The sequence below is a fragment of the Nicotiana tabacum genome, chromosome 4, assembly GCF_000715075.1.
Source record: "Nicotiana tabacum cultivar K326 chromosome 4, ASM71507v2, whole genome shotgun sequence".
In the NCBI taxonomy this organism is placed as follows: domain Eukaryota; kingdom Viridiplantae; phylum Streptophyta; class Magnoliopsida; order Solanales; family Solanaceae; genus Nicotiana; species Nicotiana tabacum.
The window spans coordinates 121,794,107-121,812,975 of NC_134083.1; the positions used below are offsets into that span (position 1 = coordinate 121,794,107).

The following is an 18,869-nucleotide window of genomic DNA, read 5'->3' on the forward strand; positions in this document are numbered from 1 at the left end:
GATGCTTTAAGCACATATTCTTTAGACATCTGCTTCAAGGGACCTGGTTCCTTCATTGACAACATAACATATTTGTACACTAATTCAGTAGCATAGTAACATGTTCATGAAACCTGATTCTTAAATACGGTTTGTTAATCATCAAAGCATAATTTCATGCTCAACTCAACACCCCGGGCTAATAGGGCAGAATTTTCCATTAGATAACCTAATATTTTGAAAATTGGAATGATATGGGTCTAATTAGAGTGAAATGGAATGTGAAGATTCATAAGATACGGCTTATTCATTGATTGTTGTTGATTTTACTACCTTAAGCATTCGAAACTTTGGTAGCCATCTTTATTTCAGGGTATATAAATGTCTCACACAATAAATTCATGTGTTTTCCTAAAATGTATCTTCTATTCTTTTTCCAGAAAAAAGCCTACTAAAAAATAGTATCTTGTGTAATTGAAATTTTATTCGTTGGCAAAGTTCAGATTAAGAGGTAACAAGTTGAATTTTGTAAGATTAGATTAAAGATTTAGAGATTACATGAAAGTATTATAAATAATAATTTTATAATTCGTTAAAATTATCTTCAAAGTTTGAATATATTATAGACAAAGAAAAAAAATTACTTGACTCATGAAACAATACCAGTGTCATTCCTTTTTGAATGGAGGAATACCAAGGAGTTGACTAGACTATAAAAAGAAGAACATGACTAACTTGGAGCTGATTTCAATGGGTGATTGCATGACATCGGTAACTAAGAAACATTATTGACTACAAATCCAGAATTAGAATTACACAAGGCAGGAAAAAAAAAAAAAAAAGAAAGAAAAAACTACTCCTTTACAGGAGGATCATGATTTGGCTGTTGTAGAATCATCAACTGGATGCCAAAAACGATTATAAAGCCACAACTTATCAGCTTCCACAACATATCCTTCTTGATTACGATGCCAACTATAATAAGCATGAGTTCTATTCTTGATATCAAGAGTAGCATGACCAAAACTAGGCTCTCGAAATGCAGAGTACTCTGGCTGTGGCTCTGTCATGCTGAAAAAAGTGTTAAAAAAATGACTATCAGTAATCTGTCACTGATGCAACTAGAACAGATGAAAACCGTTTGCTCGTAGTTTTTGTAGTTGCAAGAATTTCTTTTTTCGGTTGTCAGTTGGTGTTCAGTGTACCGCGTATCTAGTCTATGCATTATATGAATATCTCAATGTTCAAGATTACATTAAAGAATGAGGGGAATCGAGTTGGATCAATCTTACTTATTGGCTAGGCCTTCAATATTTCCACCATCACCAATTGTTATGTATATAGGGGCAGACTGATCACGAACTGGAGTGCATTTTCCATTAACAATGTTGTAAGCCACATTGGATACACGTTCCTGAAAAAACAAAACAAAGTAATCCTTTTGTATGACAGATATCACTATGACTTTAGCTGCATAATATTGGAGCATGACATACCGATCTCTCATAAGCATGAACATGACCTGCAAAAACAACATCAACTTTGTACTGCACAAACCATGGCTCATACATTACTCTCATGGTCTCCCCTTCCATATAGTGATAATTGTAGCTGTTATACCACGGAGAATGCAATAGAACAATCAGCCATGGTGTCTCGCTCCTGTTAACTTTCGGTAGCTCTTCATAAAGCCATTGATATTGTGGAGTGTACATGCCTATAATCGAGAACACGAAGAAAACTTCATATAAAAGAATTGGATATTTAATTGCTTCTGCTATTAAAAGGAAATGAACTCATACTTTTTAGGAACCAAAGCAGAATGTTAACAAAAATTATGACCTCACTAAAATGCTAAAATAACACCACTCATTTAATCTTATAAAAGACCTACTTCCTGGACTCATGTTAGAAAAATAATTCTTCAAGAGTGAAAAGGCACAAGACCTTGAATATATTTTCTGGCCAAATATAACAATGTCTGTACTATAGAAGGAAAAGGGACCAAGTGACTCATCACTGAAGGACTCAATTAAAGTCCTAAATGCAACATGTTACCGAAAGATATCTTCCAACACCATAATCAGCCATAGAATCTTAAATAGCTAAAGTAAACAGACATTGCACTGTTCATAAGTATGTACGACAATAATCTGTGAAATGTCAATACTCTTACCATAAGCTGAATATGAGGACAAAACTATGATGTATGCTGATGCTCTCTTGATTGAATACCAAAAGGGAGCTGTACTGTTTGATGATTTATAAGGGACACGATATCGATGAGTATAGGGCTTAAATGGTTTTGTCTCCCCCTGCAGAAAAGTCACCAACATGTTTGTTAGAATTTCCCTGTAAAATCATAAAGGTAAAACGTCCAAGAGTAGAGTTTAAAACAGTGGCAGAACAACACCATATTTTCAGTTGATTTCATTTTATTAACTAGTTCACCATATTTAGTTCCCTTGAAAGCAAGGCTGCTTTTTTTCCTGTCATCAGTCCTAAATATTTTATCGTTGTTGAGTGTGCAATATTAACGAGGTTATCAACGACTTGCTGGATCCAACTGGCCAGAATCTGCGTGTCAGGGAAGATAATCAGGTGTTTGTTGCTAATAAAACTAGTTGTTGCTGTTCCGGGAAATTGTAGTAGGGTTGTTGGACAAGAGTTTTAAATTTGTTTCAGTGACTTATTTTTATTTTTATTTTTTATTTATTTATATGTTTATCTTTGTTCTTCCTGAGCCGAGGGTCTATCGAAAACAGCCTTCTCTGCCTTTTGAAAGACAGGGGTAAGGTCTGCGTACATCTACCCTCCCCAGACCCCACTTGTGGGACTACAATGGGTTTGTTGTTGTTGAGTGTGCAAGATTAAGCTGGTGTGACTTACTCGAATCTACTAAAACTAGAAGTAGAAGAGCTAACGCTGGTTAAGACAACCTAGTGATTTTGTGAAGAGTGTAGAATGCATGGTACTAACAGTTGTTGTGTATTTCCTTTTGAACTACAACATGCCCAAGGTCCAGAAATGCATTAAAATTTGTCAATATGCTCACATAAGCAGTTTCTTGTCAGTAACATATTATTACTCAGCTGAAAACCAAAGGCTGGAGAATGATAAAAGCACCTGAAATCCACTTCAAGTTAAAGAAAATTGAATTTGCATGACTTACAATTTCAGGAGCAAAATCTATCTCATGATTCCCTGTCGTCCAGATCCAAGGTTGATAAGCAACACTTCTCTCTACAAACCTTCCCCATGTATCCCATCTTGTGTTGTCATGATTAGGATAGTTATCTGCATAAGATAAGTCGCCAACAAACAACACTGTCTGCCCCTTGATTGGATTTAATTCATAATGTGTGAGTGTCCTATTTGAATCAAAACTCTGACCAAGATCCCCTGTAAGATAAATGCAGCTTAGATTGGGAAAAAGCCATAGAAATGGTAGTAACAAAGTTCTTTTTTTGTTACATGGTTGAACCTCTTTTTTTGTCCTTATCATTTTTCCATGAACTATCAATGCACAATGAAATTGATACTAAACCAGGTTCAGGTTTTGGATTTTGAAGCATAGTTTGTGAATAATACTCATGTAACAAAGTTCATTTATTGTGGTTAACGATGAACTAAAGTTAATTTAGTACTATCACTCAATCCTAGATACCGAGTATAGATCATATTATATGCTTCTCCCTCATTTTAGTACCCTTGAGAAAGCACAGTGAACCTCAAAATCTCCACTGAAGGATTAAAAGAAGCCGAAATTGCAGTGCTAACATAATTAGCTCAAAAAGAATTAAATTGTACAGCAACAGTTTGGTTGAAATGGTTACCTATAAGTCCAAAAGTATAAGGAACATCAGGACCAACTTGTGGAGGAGTCACAAACCAAAAGGTTCTTGGGTTATGACCGATCCCCACCTCATAGTAATATTTGGTATTGAACTGCAAAATGTTGTGTTTATACCGTTACAAAAGGTAGATATGATGTATGCTATATAACAATGCACGATGCGCCAATGGAGAATAACTAAATGTAGAAACCAAAGTTATTCCCTAAGATTGGAAGAAAGAAAGAAGGTTTGATTCACCTTCAAATGCTTAATAATGCAGTGGTGGATGTAACCAGAAGTATAATTGTAGAATCTGTAGGTAGTAACAGCTCCCGTGGCCTTATTCTTTTGCTTGCTGTTGTTACTCCAGTATAAAACTGTACTTGAACCAGGTTCATCCATTGTCACCCATGAGACAATCATTGCTTTCCCCACATGATCACCTTGTGTTATGTGAACCTTAAAAAAATAACCCAACAAAAACAATATAAAATAAGTACTAAATTCCATTAATAAGAAGGAAATAAAAAGCTAGCAACACCAGCAAATATAATAGAAAAATGGCATTGCCAATCCATTTAATTAAGTAGGCATAAGCATAAGCATCTAACGGAGTCCATCTCACATAATCATAAGCATCTTTGCAAAGTGTACACTTTGTTGGCAATATTCTTTGTGACCCAAAAATATTGCATTGTGTGGTGGACATCATTTGCACAAGTTGTATCTCTTCTTTTACACCTAAGAGGCCAAGACCTTTTTGGCTATAAAAGGGAAGACCATTAGTTCATTTTAGACACACCAACAAGACTTGAGTCTTCATTTCCTGTTTCTTCCTTTCCTCCTTTATTAAGAGTGTTTTTGTATGAGAGTTGAGTGTTAAGAAGCACTTGTGTGAACCATTTCTTTAGAGTGATCTTGTGAGATTATTCTCTTAGGGTTTTTGGGATTAATTAGAGTACTTACTCTAATTTTGAACTCTCTTTTTGTACTCTTATTGGTATAGTGAAATTGCTCCTCTCTGCTCGTGGACGTAGGTCACTTTGACCGAACCACGTTAAATTTGTGTCTTTTCTATATGCTTTAATTGCCGTTGTTATCAACTTTCATTGTCTTTGTTATTATCATTATACCGTTGTTTGGCTAAATTCTACACTACCCGAGTTTCCGATCCTAACAAATTGGTATCAGAGCCGGATCTAACCGGGTTTGTTTCAGTAGCCAATATGACTTTAACAAAGACTTATGTTGAGAAATTTGACCGAATTGCAAACTTCGGAATGTGGCAATTAAAGATGGAAGCCATTCTAATTCAGGATGGCTTAGACTTGGCGTTGCAAGGAAAGGAGAAGAAGCCGGATAAAATGACGAACGAGCAGTTTGTCATCATAGATAAAAAGGCAAAATCAGGTATCATCTTAAATCTCTCAAATGAGGTTTTACGTGAAGTTATTGTAGAAACCACAGCCAAAGGCATGTAGGAAAAATTGAAAACCTTATATATGAAGAGTGGAAAATAGACTTTACTTGAAGTAGAAGCTTTATACAATTCGTATGGGTGAAGGTACCTCTATTCTCTCTCATCTTGACACTTTTGATTCCATTCTTATGGATTTGAGTAATATAGATGCTGAAATTAAAGATGAGGATCAAGCCGTGTTACTGCTTTGTTCTCTACCACAATCTTTTAAGCATATAAGAGATACTATGCTTTATGCAAAGAATAATATCTCTTATAAGGATATTAAATCAATCTTAAAATCAAAATAACAGATAGATAGTGATATTACTGGGGAAGCTAGTGGAACTCAAGCGGAAGTTGGCTTGTTTGTTAGGGGCAAATCCGACTTCATATCCAGATACAATAATTTAGAGTGTCGCTATTGTCATAAGAAAGGTAACATTATCTCTGAATGCTATAAGCTGAAAAATAAAGAAAAGTATAAGAAAAGGAAATTGAGCACAAAAATACTGATACTGCTGAAGCAAGTGTAGCTACTGATGAGACTGAGGGAACTGCTTCTTTAGCAACTAATAATAGTTTCAAATCTAACAATGAGTAGATTTTAGATTCGGGTTGTTCTTATCATATGTGTCTCAATCGGGATTTATTTACCACATATGAATCTATTGGATGTGGAGTTGTCTTGATGGGCAACAATGCTGCCTACAAATTTTTGGAAAAGGTACAGTCTGAATCAAAATGCACGATGGTGTGGTGAGAATTCTCACTGATGTTAGACAGGTTCCTGACTTGAAGAAAAATCTCATCTCTTTGGGCACTCTAGAATCTCTTGGGTGCAAGTACACAAGTGAAGGTGGAATTCTAAAAGTTTCTCATGGTGCTCGTGATCATGAAAGCACACAGATCTGGTTCGTTGTATACTTTATTAGGATCCACTGTTATAGGCCCTACTACAGTTTCGGTATCAGACAACTTGTCTGATTTTGATGGCATTAAATTTTGACATATGCCCATTAGAGTTTTTGCGGAGAAGGTAGAACAAATTTACTATATCAGCCAAAATTAGGCCAAGGTCTTTGTAATTATGGCCAATATTTTGGCTAATGGAGTCCATCTCACATAAGCATAAGCATCTTTGCAAAGTGTACACTTTGTTGGCAATATTCTTTGGGACCCAAAAATATTGCATTGTGTGGTGGGCATTATTTGCACAAGTTGTATCTCTTATTTTACACCTAAGAGGCCAAGACTTTTTTGCCTATAAAAGGGAAGGCCATTAGTTCATTTTAGACACACCAACAAGACTTGAGTCTTCATTTCTTGTTTCTTCCTTTCCTCCTTTATTAAGAGTGTTTTTGTATTAGAGTTGTGTGTTAGAAAGCACTTGTGTGAACCATTTTTTTGGAGTGATCTTGTGAGGTTATTTTCTTAAGGTTTTTGGGATTAATTAGAGTATTTACTCTAATTTTGTACTCTCTTTTTGTACTCTTATTGGTATAGTAAAATTGCTCCTCTCCGCTTGTGGACGTAGGTCACTTTGACCGAACCACGTTAAATTTGTGTCTTCTCTATATGCTTTAATTGTCGTTATCAACTTCCATTGTCTTGATTATTGTCATTATACCGCTGTTTGGCTAAATTACGCACTACCCGAGTTCCCCATCCTAACACAGGCAAACATGAAAAATGCATTTCCAGCTTTCAACGGCTCATAGCAAGCTCTAACTCAAATCTTCAGGGGGGAGTAGCTTATTTGCAACAAGCTCCGGAAACCTGCCTTCGACTCAAATACGGACATTGTTGCAAACCAATTGTAACCAACTGGCTCCCGTTCAATCTATAACAATGGTATCAAAGAAGGTTGACTCGGAGAGGTGGCCTGGACCTAAGGAAAGGTGCCAGCCGTAACCAACTGGCACCCAAAAGGGGGGGGGGGGGGAGGAGATGTCAGCTGTGACTAACTGGGAAGGTGAGTGCCAAGAGTGGTGGCTTGGATCCAAGAAGTGGTGCCAGCCTTGACCAATAACATCGTTGGTTCTCAAGCGAGGGCGATTGTTGTGAACCAATTTTGTTCCTCATTGGTTGCAAAGAGATTGATATATTCCGTACTCACCAAGTTCGTACCCGTTGATTTTAATGATGAGAGGATGCAATTATATTCCGTATTCACTTATTTAAAATATAATAGATCCGCCTTTACAAACCTTCCATGTACGTACAACAAGGGAAAGCAGAGAAAGTATTCATCAAAAGAACTAAGTGAAAAGTACTAGACATGAAAAACGCAAAGAGATGGAGACATTGAAATAACCTGTTGAGGTGCATTATAGCCAGGAGGCACACTAAAGACATCACTGTCCATAGGCATATCAATGGTCTTCTCAACTTTCCTAACAAAACTGCTTGTAGTTCCACCTCTGCATAAAATGGGGGCACTGATAATCAAACCCAAAACTGCAAGAATAAAACACCCAAGAAAACTTGTTCTTCGCACACCCATTTTTGTTCTGTACACCAAGAACCCAATTAAGCTTCAACTCGACTCAGCAAGAACTCTCTGTTTAACACTAGTGACGGTACCATCTTCTTATATCATTCCCTCGCCTATATATATGCGATTTTGGGAAGTGTTAATCTACCAGATTATGGGTATAAGCTACTAAAATTACGGGGAATATTCTAGTTTCTAGTATGTGAATGTGTCAAGCGGTTTCAGTATTCTACGCTTTCCCTTGGCGTTTTTATCTTTCCTTTAACACGAGTACGAGTGGGAAATCAAGAAACAGACGAAGAAGCACTAGCCTGTTTGGCAAATATATTTTTATTTTGGGTCAAAAGTGCTCTGGGCCAAAAATTGACCTGAAACATTTTAGAAGCAAAAAAAAAAAAAAATACTTAAGAATGCAGAATCAAATTTTGAGAAGTAAAAAAATATAATTTTTTTTAAAAATTACTTTTCTGAGAAGTACTTTTTAAAAAAATACACTTAGAAGTGATTTTCAAAAGCTTGGCCAAATACTAATTACTGTTCAAAAGTACTTTATAAATTAATTAGACAAACACAAACTGATTCTCACTAAAAGTATTTTGTTTGAAAAATACTTTTGAAAAAAATACTTCTCAAAATAAGCCGATATCAGAAGCTTGGCTAAACGGGCCGCAGATTTACAAGACTTGCTAATGAGTCACGGGAAAATTTCTTCCTTTTAATTAATGAATGCGCCCCTGCGCAGATACTAATAAGTCATTTAGAAAAAAGTTTGAAAATGGTGTGAAAACTATTATTTCACTTAAAATATTTTTTATACAAGTTTTTAAATATTTTATTCATATTTGTAAATATTAATGGCCAAACTAGTATCCGCAAATACTGAAATACTTATTATTTATGGCCAAATGAGATCTTTTCCATTTCACACAATCAATTGGTTTGAAATAAAAGGTTTTTCTTTCTCTGGCATCTATACGTGACGTCGAAACAAATAATTTTATATATTTTTTCCGTTTTATTTTATGTAATCGTAGAGTTTAAGGAATTATAGAAAACTTAGGCGAGTCAGATATATTCAAAGTTTTAAAAGTATCCTTTTAAATAAGTGTTGGTGAGAGTTTCATATGTCTTATCATTTTAAAGAAATGAAAGTGAAGGTCTCAATAAGTCACGTCGTCAAAAGTAAAATTCATAAGATGCTAAAACTGAATATTTTCTGGAAAAAAAAATATATTATTCTTTTTTGAACAAATTAAAAAGAAAAGTGTGGCAAATAAAGTTGAAAGAGTACGTGATTTTTGTTTTAAGTTTAGACAAATAAAATGCGGACCTCTAATTATATTGATGATAAGTTATAATTGCGCATTTTTGTCGCTTATTGAACTCTAATTCAATACACTTTACTTGTGTTGAGCTTTAATTGGTAGTATTTTGCACTTATTGTGTGTTTTATGCCTTGTAGGAGGGATTCCGAGCTATGTAGATGTTATGGAAAGAATTCGAGCTATTTGGAGCTTTGAAGTCTGAGTAAAAACCCAAGGGATTAAGTCGGGATCGTGTTCGGAGGTCGAGGACCAAGTCTGGACATCAAAACACACGAAAAATCTGTACTCTAAGAAATCTTCACTGTCGCGGCGCGTGGGGCACCGCGGCTGTACAAATCTCTGCTGCCTGTCAAGATTAGCTCTCTTAATTTCCCCACTAATGCCCTGTATGGCGCGTCGTTCCATGCGGCATGCCTGTGCAATATTTACAGAGTAAAAATCCAATTTTGGCTAGGAGAAGGTGATTTCATCTAGACCCGACCCTACTTAGTATAAATATATGGGAAAATATTATTTTCTGGATTTTTGACACATATTCGACCTAAGGAAGCTAAGGAAGAGTTGGAAGAACACGAGCACAAGGATTCCATCATTCCTTCCTCACTTAAGAGCTGAGTTTGGATGGAATTTATGTTTTCCTATAATTTAATTTAATTTGTGATGAATTGCTCCATATCTATGGAGTAGTTCTCTTTAAGGTTTGATGGATTTTGTGTATTGGTGATTGTTTGTGGATTATAACTCTAGTTTTATGTATTGAAGCATTTTTGGATGATTTAATTGTTGCATTAATATTCACTAGTTCATGTAATCGAGAGAGGCATAACTTGTGATATCCTTGCATTATATTGTTGGGTGAGTTCTTTAATTCTTCTTAGTAATCGAGAGAGGCTAGTTGAATCATTGATTAAACCTAGATAGGAGGATAATCGAGAGAGGTTCTCCTAAAGACCAATCCACTACGCATTCTTGCATATCTTCACGAGCTTAAATTGGTTCATCTTGTGAGGTTCAGACTTAATCGAGAGAGAAATTTTTGTTGAACGCTTGAACTAATAATTGAGTGAATTCGAGAGACTCACTTAATATTAGAAGTGACTTACCTAGAGTTAGATCCCAAACAATTATCTTGCACATATCCTATCAACCCCTATTTTCTCCCATTGATAACTTTCTTGCTTACTTTTGTTGCAATTGTCATTAGTCAATAGTTTTAGATTTTTAGTTAGTTGAAGTTAGAAATCATAGAAATCTCAATTGTTGATTATCTTGGATAGCAACCAAGCTAGAAACTACAAGAATATTTTTTAAATCAAATCCTTGTGGATACGATATTATACTATTCTATATTTGATTAGCGAGCATAATTTAGGTGTATGTTTCGAGCTCGTCAAATTTTGGCGTCGTTGTCGGGGATTGGCAATCAGTAGTGTTTGAAATTGTTTGTAGTGCTAATTCAGGAAAAACAAAATTTATTTTATTTTTTTCTTTTACGTTTGGTGTTCTTTGGTTGTGCGCAGGTTATAGGTTAAGGTTAGTGCATGACTCGAGCTTTTACGAAGGAAGTACTACCATACAAGCCAGAATTGAAAAACAACTGCGACAACTGAGGAAGGAAAGAAATCTCACTGAGACATCAGAAAAGGTTGGGCAATCCTCAACCAAAGAAACTATGGCTAGAAACGATGATGATAATATAGATTTGGCTGCAAGAGAGGCAGCCCAACAACGAGAAAAAGTTGCACAGGATGTTGAGGAAGCACCTATTAGAGATGCGCAGAACATCTATGAAGAAGAGACGGGTCACAGACTTAATCAACATCAACCCTTGACTACAGACCAGTTCAGAGATATAGCTCCCAGGCCTGGGAGACCACTTGGCGATTATACTAGACCGGTCTACAATCAAAGATTATCCAGTGTTAGACCACCTCCAATTGCAGCAAATAATTTCGAGTTATAGCAAGGGTTGCTTCAAACCCTTCAGAATTGTTGTGTTTTCAGAAGGAAGCCAAACGAAAATCCAAACACACATCTAATGGACATCGAGGAGATTATGAACACCTTTTAATACAATAGGGCGTCACAAGATGCAGTGTACTTAAGGGCATTCCCCTTTTCACTTAAAGATGATGTTAAGGAGTGGCTTCGGAGTTTGCCTAGTGGATCGATCAGAACTTGGGAGGAGATGACCAAAAAATTCCTTGATAAATATTTCTCCTCAGCTAAGACGGGCAAGATTAAAAGAGATATCCATATTTTCTTCGACAAAGAGACTGAAACTGTTTTTGAAGCATGGGAGAGGTTTAAGGAGATAGTTAGAAAGTGTCAACATAGCAGAATTCAACTCTGGATGCAACTTCAGGATTTTTGGGAAGGATTGACACCGGCCTCGCGTAGAACATTGAGCAATGCAGTTGGAGGCCCTTAGATGAAGAAGACTCCAGAGGAGATAGTTACAATTCTTGATGAGTTATCTGAAGATGCAAATCAGTGGCCCTCTAAGAGTGCTGAAAGAAGAAGATCGACTGGTGTTCACCAAGTTGATGCTAATACATCTGTGCAGGTATAGCTTGATGCTATGGCTAAATAAATATGAAAGCTGACCTTAGCCTCGATACAAAATGAGCCTCACGCAACTTGTGATATATGTGGAAGAGGACACCCTACTCATGAGTGTCAAGCCTCAACCGAGGAAGTGAATGTTGTGGGAAACTATAATTTTAATGCAATGGGTCAGAGGCACCCCAGTTTTTCATGGAGTTCACCTGGGGGTACTGCGAATGCATGGCAATAAAATAACTCTAGACCGCAGGGAAAAGGAGCTCCAGCATACCAAAATCAGCAGAGACAACAATTTCAGCCTCAACAGTTCATTCAGCCTAGTCTAGAGGATCTAATGAAGGCCTTAATTATCAAGACAGATGAGAGGATGGACGCCCATGGAGCAGCTACCAAAGAGTTGGGCACATCTTTTCGAAACCTGGGGAGACAAGTGGGGCAGATTGCAACAATATTATCTGAGAGGGCTCCAGGAACTCTCCCCGTTGATACTGAGAGAAATCCCAAAGAAACAGTGAATGTTGTAACTCTGAGAAGTGGGAAAGTGTTGAAAATCTCACCCCGATCCAAATTGATGCGAAACGTGAAAAAGAAAGTGGGGAGAAGCTGAAAAATGATGTTGATAAAAAGAAGAAGGGCTAGATGAAAGTTGAGAAAAAGAAGAAGGGAGGAACATGATGAGAGTGAGCATATGCATGCGCTACCTTTCCCTCAAAAGCTATGTAGAGAAAAGTTGGACAAACAGTTTGGGAGAGAACTGGATGTACTGATACAGGTTCATGTAAACTTACCATTCACAGAAGTGCTCTTACAAATGCCTGCTTAAGCCAAATTCTTGAAGGAGATCCTTACAAAGAAGAGGAAGATTAAAGAGACTTCAGTGGTCAAGCTCACAGAGTATTGCAACACGATATTGCAAAACAAACTCTCACAAAAGTGTAGAGATCAATGGAATTTTACTATACCTTGCTCGTTAGGAACTATTAATTTAGATAAGTCATTATGTGATTCTGGTGTCTCAATTAACTTAATGCCTCTATCTATTTACAGGAAATTAGAGGAGAAGATTGGAGAGATAAGGTCTGCACCAATATCGTTGCAGCTGGCAGACCAAACGACTATAATACCGGGTTAACTTCACTGATGGTCATCCAACTTATCATTTATTTCACAAAAGTCACTTATCTATTTTTCATCACTTAAAAGTCACTCAAATTTACCTTCGTAACTTAAAAGTCATTCTAATTCAAAACCTATAAAATATCCTATAAAAATATGACATGACATTAAATTTAATTAAAACATCTAATTATAGTGCCACATAAGCTTAAATGGACCATACTCAATTTAGACTCATTTCATCCACAATTTGATTTGACCTATAACCCAAATGAGTTTTAATATTTTGAACATTAGACATGACATGGACCTATAAAATATCCAATAAAAAATATGACATGGCATTACATTTAATAAAAAAATCTAACAATAATGCCACATAAGCTTAAATAGACCATATCTAAGTTAGATCCGTTTCTTTCCGATTTGACCTATAACCAAAATGAGTTATTAATATTTGAACAATTAACTAGACTAGCACTTTGATTTTGTGGTTAATTTGTAGAAAAAGAAGTCTAATAAATTTAAAAAAAATTAGGTCTTTTGAATTTATCTTTAAGTTTTGGTTGTACATTTACGGTCAATGACACAATGCGTTGTCTCTTTCTTTTGTCCAAACTATCGCTATAAGTTGTCTATGATTGCGGTGTGTATTGACAACTTCTACTATGCAATTTCATTGTGGGTGTTTCTTACTGATCAGTACTTTTGTCTGTTAGTATTGCTTAATAAGCAATATTTTTACTTTAATAGAATAGTAATTTGTGAAAATAGGTTCTTATTAGCTTGTTGTTCTTGTCTGTTTGTGGTACATTTATATGTTATGTGAGATTGATATGGTAGTATTTTAACTTCATGAAAAATTATAAAATAATATGAAGGATGCAAAAACTGGTTCTGTGCTAGTTCTGTTCATATTTTTAATGAAATTATAGGTGGTGGCATTAAGGTTATTACGTAACAATTAAAGTAAGATATTTTTAGCAAAAAATAATTGTTCTCTTCTTTTCCTTCTAATGTTCAAATTATTAAAACTCGTTTGGGTTATGGGCCAAATCAAATTGTGGATGAAATGAGTCTAATTGGGTATGGTCCATCTAAGCTTATGTGGCACTATAATTAGATTTTTAAATTAAATTTAATGTTATGTCATATTTTTATAGGATATTTTATAGGTTTTGAATTAGAATGACTTTTAAGTTACAAAGGTAAAGTTGAGTGACTTTTAAGTGATGAAAAATAGATAAGTGACTTTTGTGAAATAAATGATAAGTTGGATGACCATCATTGAAATTAACCCCTATAATACCCGAGGGGATAGTGGAAGATGTGTTGGTTTGAGTGGATAAGTTTGTATTTCCTGTAGACTTTATAGCGGTGAATATGGAGGAGAACAGGAGGTCCCCCTTATCCTAGGAAGACCATTCTTGGCAACGGGTAGAGATATATTGGATATACACGAGACAAAACTCATGCTTAGAGTGGGTGAGGACACTGTGACTTTTGAGATGAATGTAGAAAAGGGAGCACAAAAAGAAAAACCAGGTGCAAGTGTTGAGTGGAAAGTGAAGGGCTCAAAAGAGAAGGTTGCACTAAGTGAGAAAGATATGTGTGGGGTGTACCCCAAGAAGGCTGAGAAGAGGTTATCTACATGGATGTATGCATTAGTTCGGGCACGGGGAATGGAGCCCGACTTCGACTCAGACCCCTACTAGATGTTCAGGGAAGTTTTCTTTACCTTATGCTTTTTAATTGTGTGTATGGGGACATGCCGCAACATAAAGTGTGGGGTGGGGGATATGTTGTATGTATGTATGTATGTATGTATATTATTTTAGTTTATGTTTTAGTAGTTAGAGATAGAAAAAAATTGAAAAAAACATAAACATTTGAATTTTTTTGATTTTTTCCGACGATGGATATCATTCGACAGGTTTCTTGAGAGATTAAAGTTGAAAGAAAAAGAAAAAAAAGTTTTTCTTTTGTTAGGTAGTGTAATAATTCCCCCTTGGTTTTCTTTTGTGTCGCGGTTCTTTTCCAAGGGTTTTGTTTGAACCGGGTGTAGTTAGTTTTTATTTTGTAGATTAGTAAGAAACCTTATGCTATGATTTGAATTGAAAGAAATATATCTTGATTTTATTATACCTTGAGAATAGTGAGTGATTTAGTTGTGACACTTAGGCTCAGTTTTTGACTCATGTATAAGTACCTTAAAGTGTATGATCTTAACTTTGCTTAATTATTGTGACTAGAGTATCTTGATGGTCCAATCCTGAGTGAGTTATATGATATGTATGTGAGGGCACTTGATTCATGACGGAAAGGTAATGTCGTTGACCTCTGTGTTAGAGTAAGTGAGCAGGTAATAAAAAATGCGCGGTGCTTTTGAGTCAAATCTTGAGGCTAGGATGTTACACTATTAGGATTAGTCTATTTTAAATATTCTTGGTGTGATGAGTTATGAGAGTTGTTTAAAAAGGTCGTGTCTATGTGAAATGTAGTTTGATTGCTCGAGGACGAGCAATGGTTTAAGTGTGGGGTGTTGATGGTAGGCTATAATTGCGTATTTTAGTCGTTTATTGCACTCTAATTCACATCAATTTACTTGTGTTGAGATTTAATTGGTAGTGTTTTGCACTTATTGTGTATTTTATGCCTTGTAGGAGTGATTCCGAGCTATGTAGATGTTATGGAATGAATTCAAGCTATTTGGAGCTTTGAAGTCTGAGTAAAAGCCCAAGGGATTAAGGCGGGATCGTGTTCGGAGGTCGAGGACCAAGTATGGACGTCAAAACACACGAAAACTCCTTACTCTGAGAAATCTTCATTGTCACGGCGCGTGGGGCGGCGTGTGGGGTGCCACAGCTGTACAAACCTCTGTTGTCTGCCAGAATTAGCTCTCTGGATTTCCCCACTAATGCTCCTCATAGCGCGTCACCCCATGCGGCGCGCCTGTGCAATTTTTCGTGCATGAAAATCTAATGTCTGCTAGGAGAAGGTGATTTCATTTAGGCCCGACCCTACTTAGTATAAATATATGGAAAAATATTTTTTCCTGGAATTTTGACACATATTCGACCTAAGGAGGCTAAGGAAGAGTTGGAAGAACACGAGCACAAGGATTTCATCATTCCTTCCTCACTCAAGACCCGAGTTTGGATCGAATTTATGTTTTCTTATACTTTAATTTTATTTGTGATGAATTGCTCCATATCTATGGAGTAGTTCTCTTTAGGGTTTGATGGATTTGGTGCATTGATGATTGTTTGTGGATTATAACTCTAGTTTTATGTATTGAAGCGTATTTGGATGATTTAATTGTTGCATTTATATTCACTAGTTCATGTAATCGAGAGAGGCATAACTTGTGATTTCCTTGCATTATATTGTTGGTTGAGTTCTTTAATTCTTCTTAGTAATCGAGAGAGGATAGTTGAATTATTGATTAAACCTAGTTAGGAGGATAATCGAGAGATGTTCTCCTAAATACCAATCTACTACGCATTCTTGCATATCTTCACATGCTTAAATTGGTTCATCTTGTGAGGTTAAGACTTAATCGAGAGAGGAGTTTTTGTTGAACGTTTGAACTAATAATTGAGTGAATTCGAGAGACTCACTTAACATTAGAAGTGAATTACCTAGAGTTAGATCCCAAACAATTATCTTGCACCTATCCTATCAACCCCTATTTTCTCCCATTGATAACTTCCTTGCTTACTTTTGTTGCGATTGTCATTAGTCAATAGCTTTAGATTCTTGGTTAATTGTAGTTAGAAATCATAGAAATCTCAATTGTTGATTATCTTGGATAGCAACCAAGCTAGAAACTACAAGAATACTGTTTAAATCCAATTCTTGTGGATACGATATTATACTATACTATATTTGATTAGCGAGTATAATTTAGGTGTGTGTTTCGAGCTCGTAATATATCTTTTATTAAATGAATTCACTTTCAGATCTCTTTTTAGGAACACACAGTTGAAATATTCAGCTCAAATATTTATAGGCTAGTTCGATTCCCTTTCGAAAGAATTAATTTTTGTGTTTAGTTTCTTAAATTTTGTTGTGCATGTTTGGTTTTAGTGTCGAAAGAATTGAATTTGAAAAAGTTATATTTGTATATGAGGTACAAACTTTTGAAAATGCATCATATACCCTATGTACCATATTGTAGGCATTTTCATGTAGTTACTTATTTATTGTTATTGAACTGTATTTGTAAAATAATTTTGGAGAAGATAAAATAACATATAAACAGAAATGTAAACGAAACAGAATTTAATCCGAGCCCACTGAATTCACAGTGTTTTCTTAAGGAATTTAATCCCCTCCTAGTACCCAAGGTTGTGGATTATTTCCTCCTAGGATAGAACGAATTACACACTGGTGTAGCGATACTTCAAACACCAGTATTTCAGCGAACACAAAGATTGGTAGCAAATCACACTTACTGTTGCTTTGTTTGTAGTTAAAACAATGCAAAAGAAAGGAGGAGAAGTCAGAAATTCGTATGGAAAATCTGAGAGAATGGACTGGTATTTATAGCCAATGTTGAGCTCAAACTTATAAGGTGCAACTCTTCAAATCCGAAGAGGTGCCAACTGTTTCTTCAAATCTGAAGAGGTGCAAACTGTTCTTCAAATCCGAAGAGGTGCAAACTATTCTTCAAATCCGAAGAGGTGCAAACTGTTTTGTAAATGTCTTTTACAAAAAATGAAGGGCATATACTATTATGTTTGAATTTAATATTAATATTTCATTTACAAAAAATTGGATATTTAATAACAACTCTGTTCATATTTACTATTAACAAATAAATTTGGTCCAAAAAATTAATCAATCAATCGATCATTTGACCAAATCCGAAGCCGAAGCCGTAGCCGAAGCCGAGCTAAGCAAGCGACGACGACGACGACGTGAGGCTTGCCTTCTTCTTAACTCTTTAAGAGCTAGAAGAAGTGCAATTGTATATATACCCATCAAAATCTTTTTCTCTTCCAATATGGGACAATATCCCTTTGTCAAGGGAAACTCAAATATTTTCAATTTCCCTCCATTTCTCATTCACCCTCTTTTAAGCTATATTTAAGCTTAAAACCCCAATAATTTTAAGCTACATTTAAGCTTAAAAACCCAACAATCCCCCACATGAATGGGTAATGGCTATATCACGAAAATATGCATGAAAACTGTGTGATTCGCAAGTAAGGATTAATTGTATTAGGATAAGTAGGTTTCCCTTTGAACTTTCCGTAGTGAACTTATGTCGGATATACTCGGTCAATCGGTAGATTTGATATCTTTGAACCGTCGAACTTTGGTGTATACCTAGACAACCATAAGTCTCACAACCAACCCTTAACCGTCTTTGGCTCTCATTGTTGTGTTCGTTTCAGCCATGAACACCGCCTGGTTTAATAAGTGCGTAGAGAATTGGCCTTACAAAATTCCCCTTGAAGCGGATAACACTTCACACTTAGATAGGTGATTCCTAAACATGTCATCCCGTAGATACACTATTTGATATACCCCGTATCAAATTTAGAAATCATTAAAAAGTCTTAATACTTTATCCTTGGTACTGAATATTGTCTCATCACGAGAATGGACCAAACTTTTAGTTGATAATGTTGAACCGTCATTAATGACTTTGTTTGATCTCCTTGAACCTAGATATTGGGATCTCCAGTCTTTTAGGTAGAGTTACCACCACAATGGCTTGTTCTCAGCCTTAGTCCTATTCCCCTCGATGATTTCTCAACTACCTCTCTAGTTAGACCTTTTGTAAGTGGATCCGATACATTATCGCTTGACTTTACATAGTCAATCGTGATAATTCCTCTAAAGAGTAATTGCCTAACGGTTTTATGTCTTAGTCGTATATGACGAGATTTACCGTTATACATCACGCTCCCAGCCCTTCCAATTACCGCTTGACTATCGCAATGTATGCATATTGGTGCCAACGGTTTGGGCCAAAATGGAATGTCTTCCAAGAAATTCCGAAGCCATTCAGCTTCTTCACCGGCTTTATCTAAGGCTATGAACTCAGCTTCCATTGTAGAATGGGCAATACAAGTTTGCTT

At 35.9% G+C, this 18,869-nt stretch overlaps 1 protein-coding gene across 1 annotated transcript; it reads right to left on the minus strand.

Annotated features, from left to right (window-relative positions):
* Window positions 1–851: 851 nt before the first annotated feature.
* Window positions 852–7,780, minus strand: LOC107802439 (purple acid phosphatase 2-like). Its single transcript, NM_001325715.1, is given in 8 exon segments — window positions 852–1,050; window positions 1,272–1,393; window positions 1,476–1,696; window positions 2,156–2,294; window positions 3,152–3,381; window positions 3,816–3,927; window positions 4,074–4,274; window positions 7,592–7,780. Coding segments are annotated over 8 exon segments (1,413 nt in total).
* Between the last annotated feature and the right edge of the window lie 11,089 nt (window positions 7,781–18,869).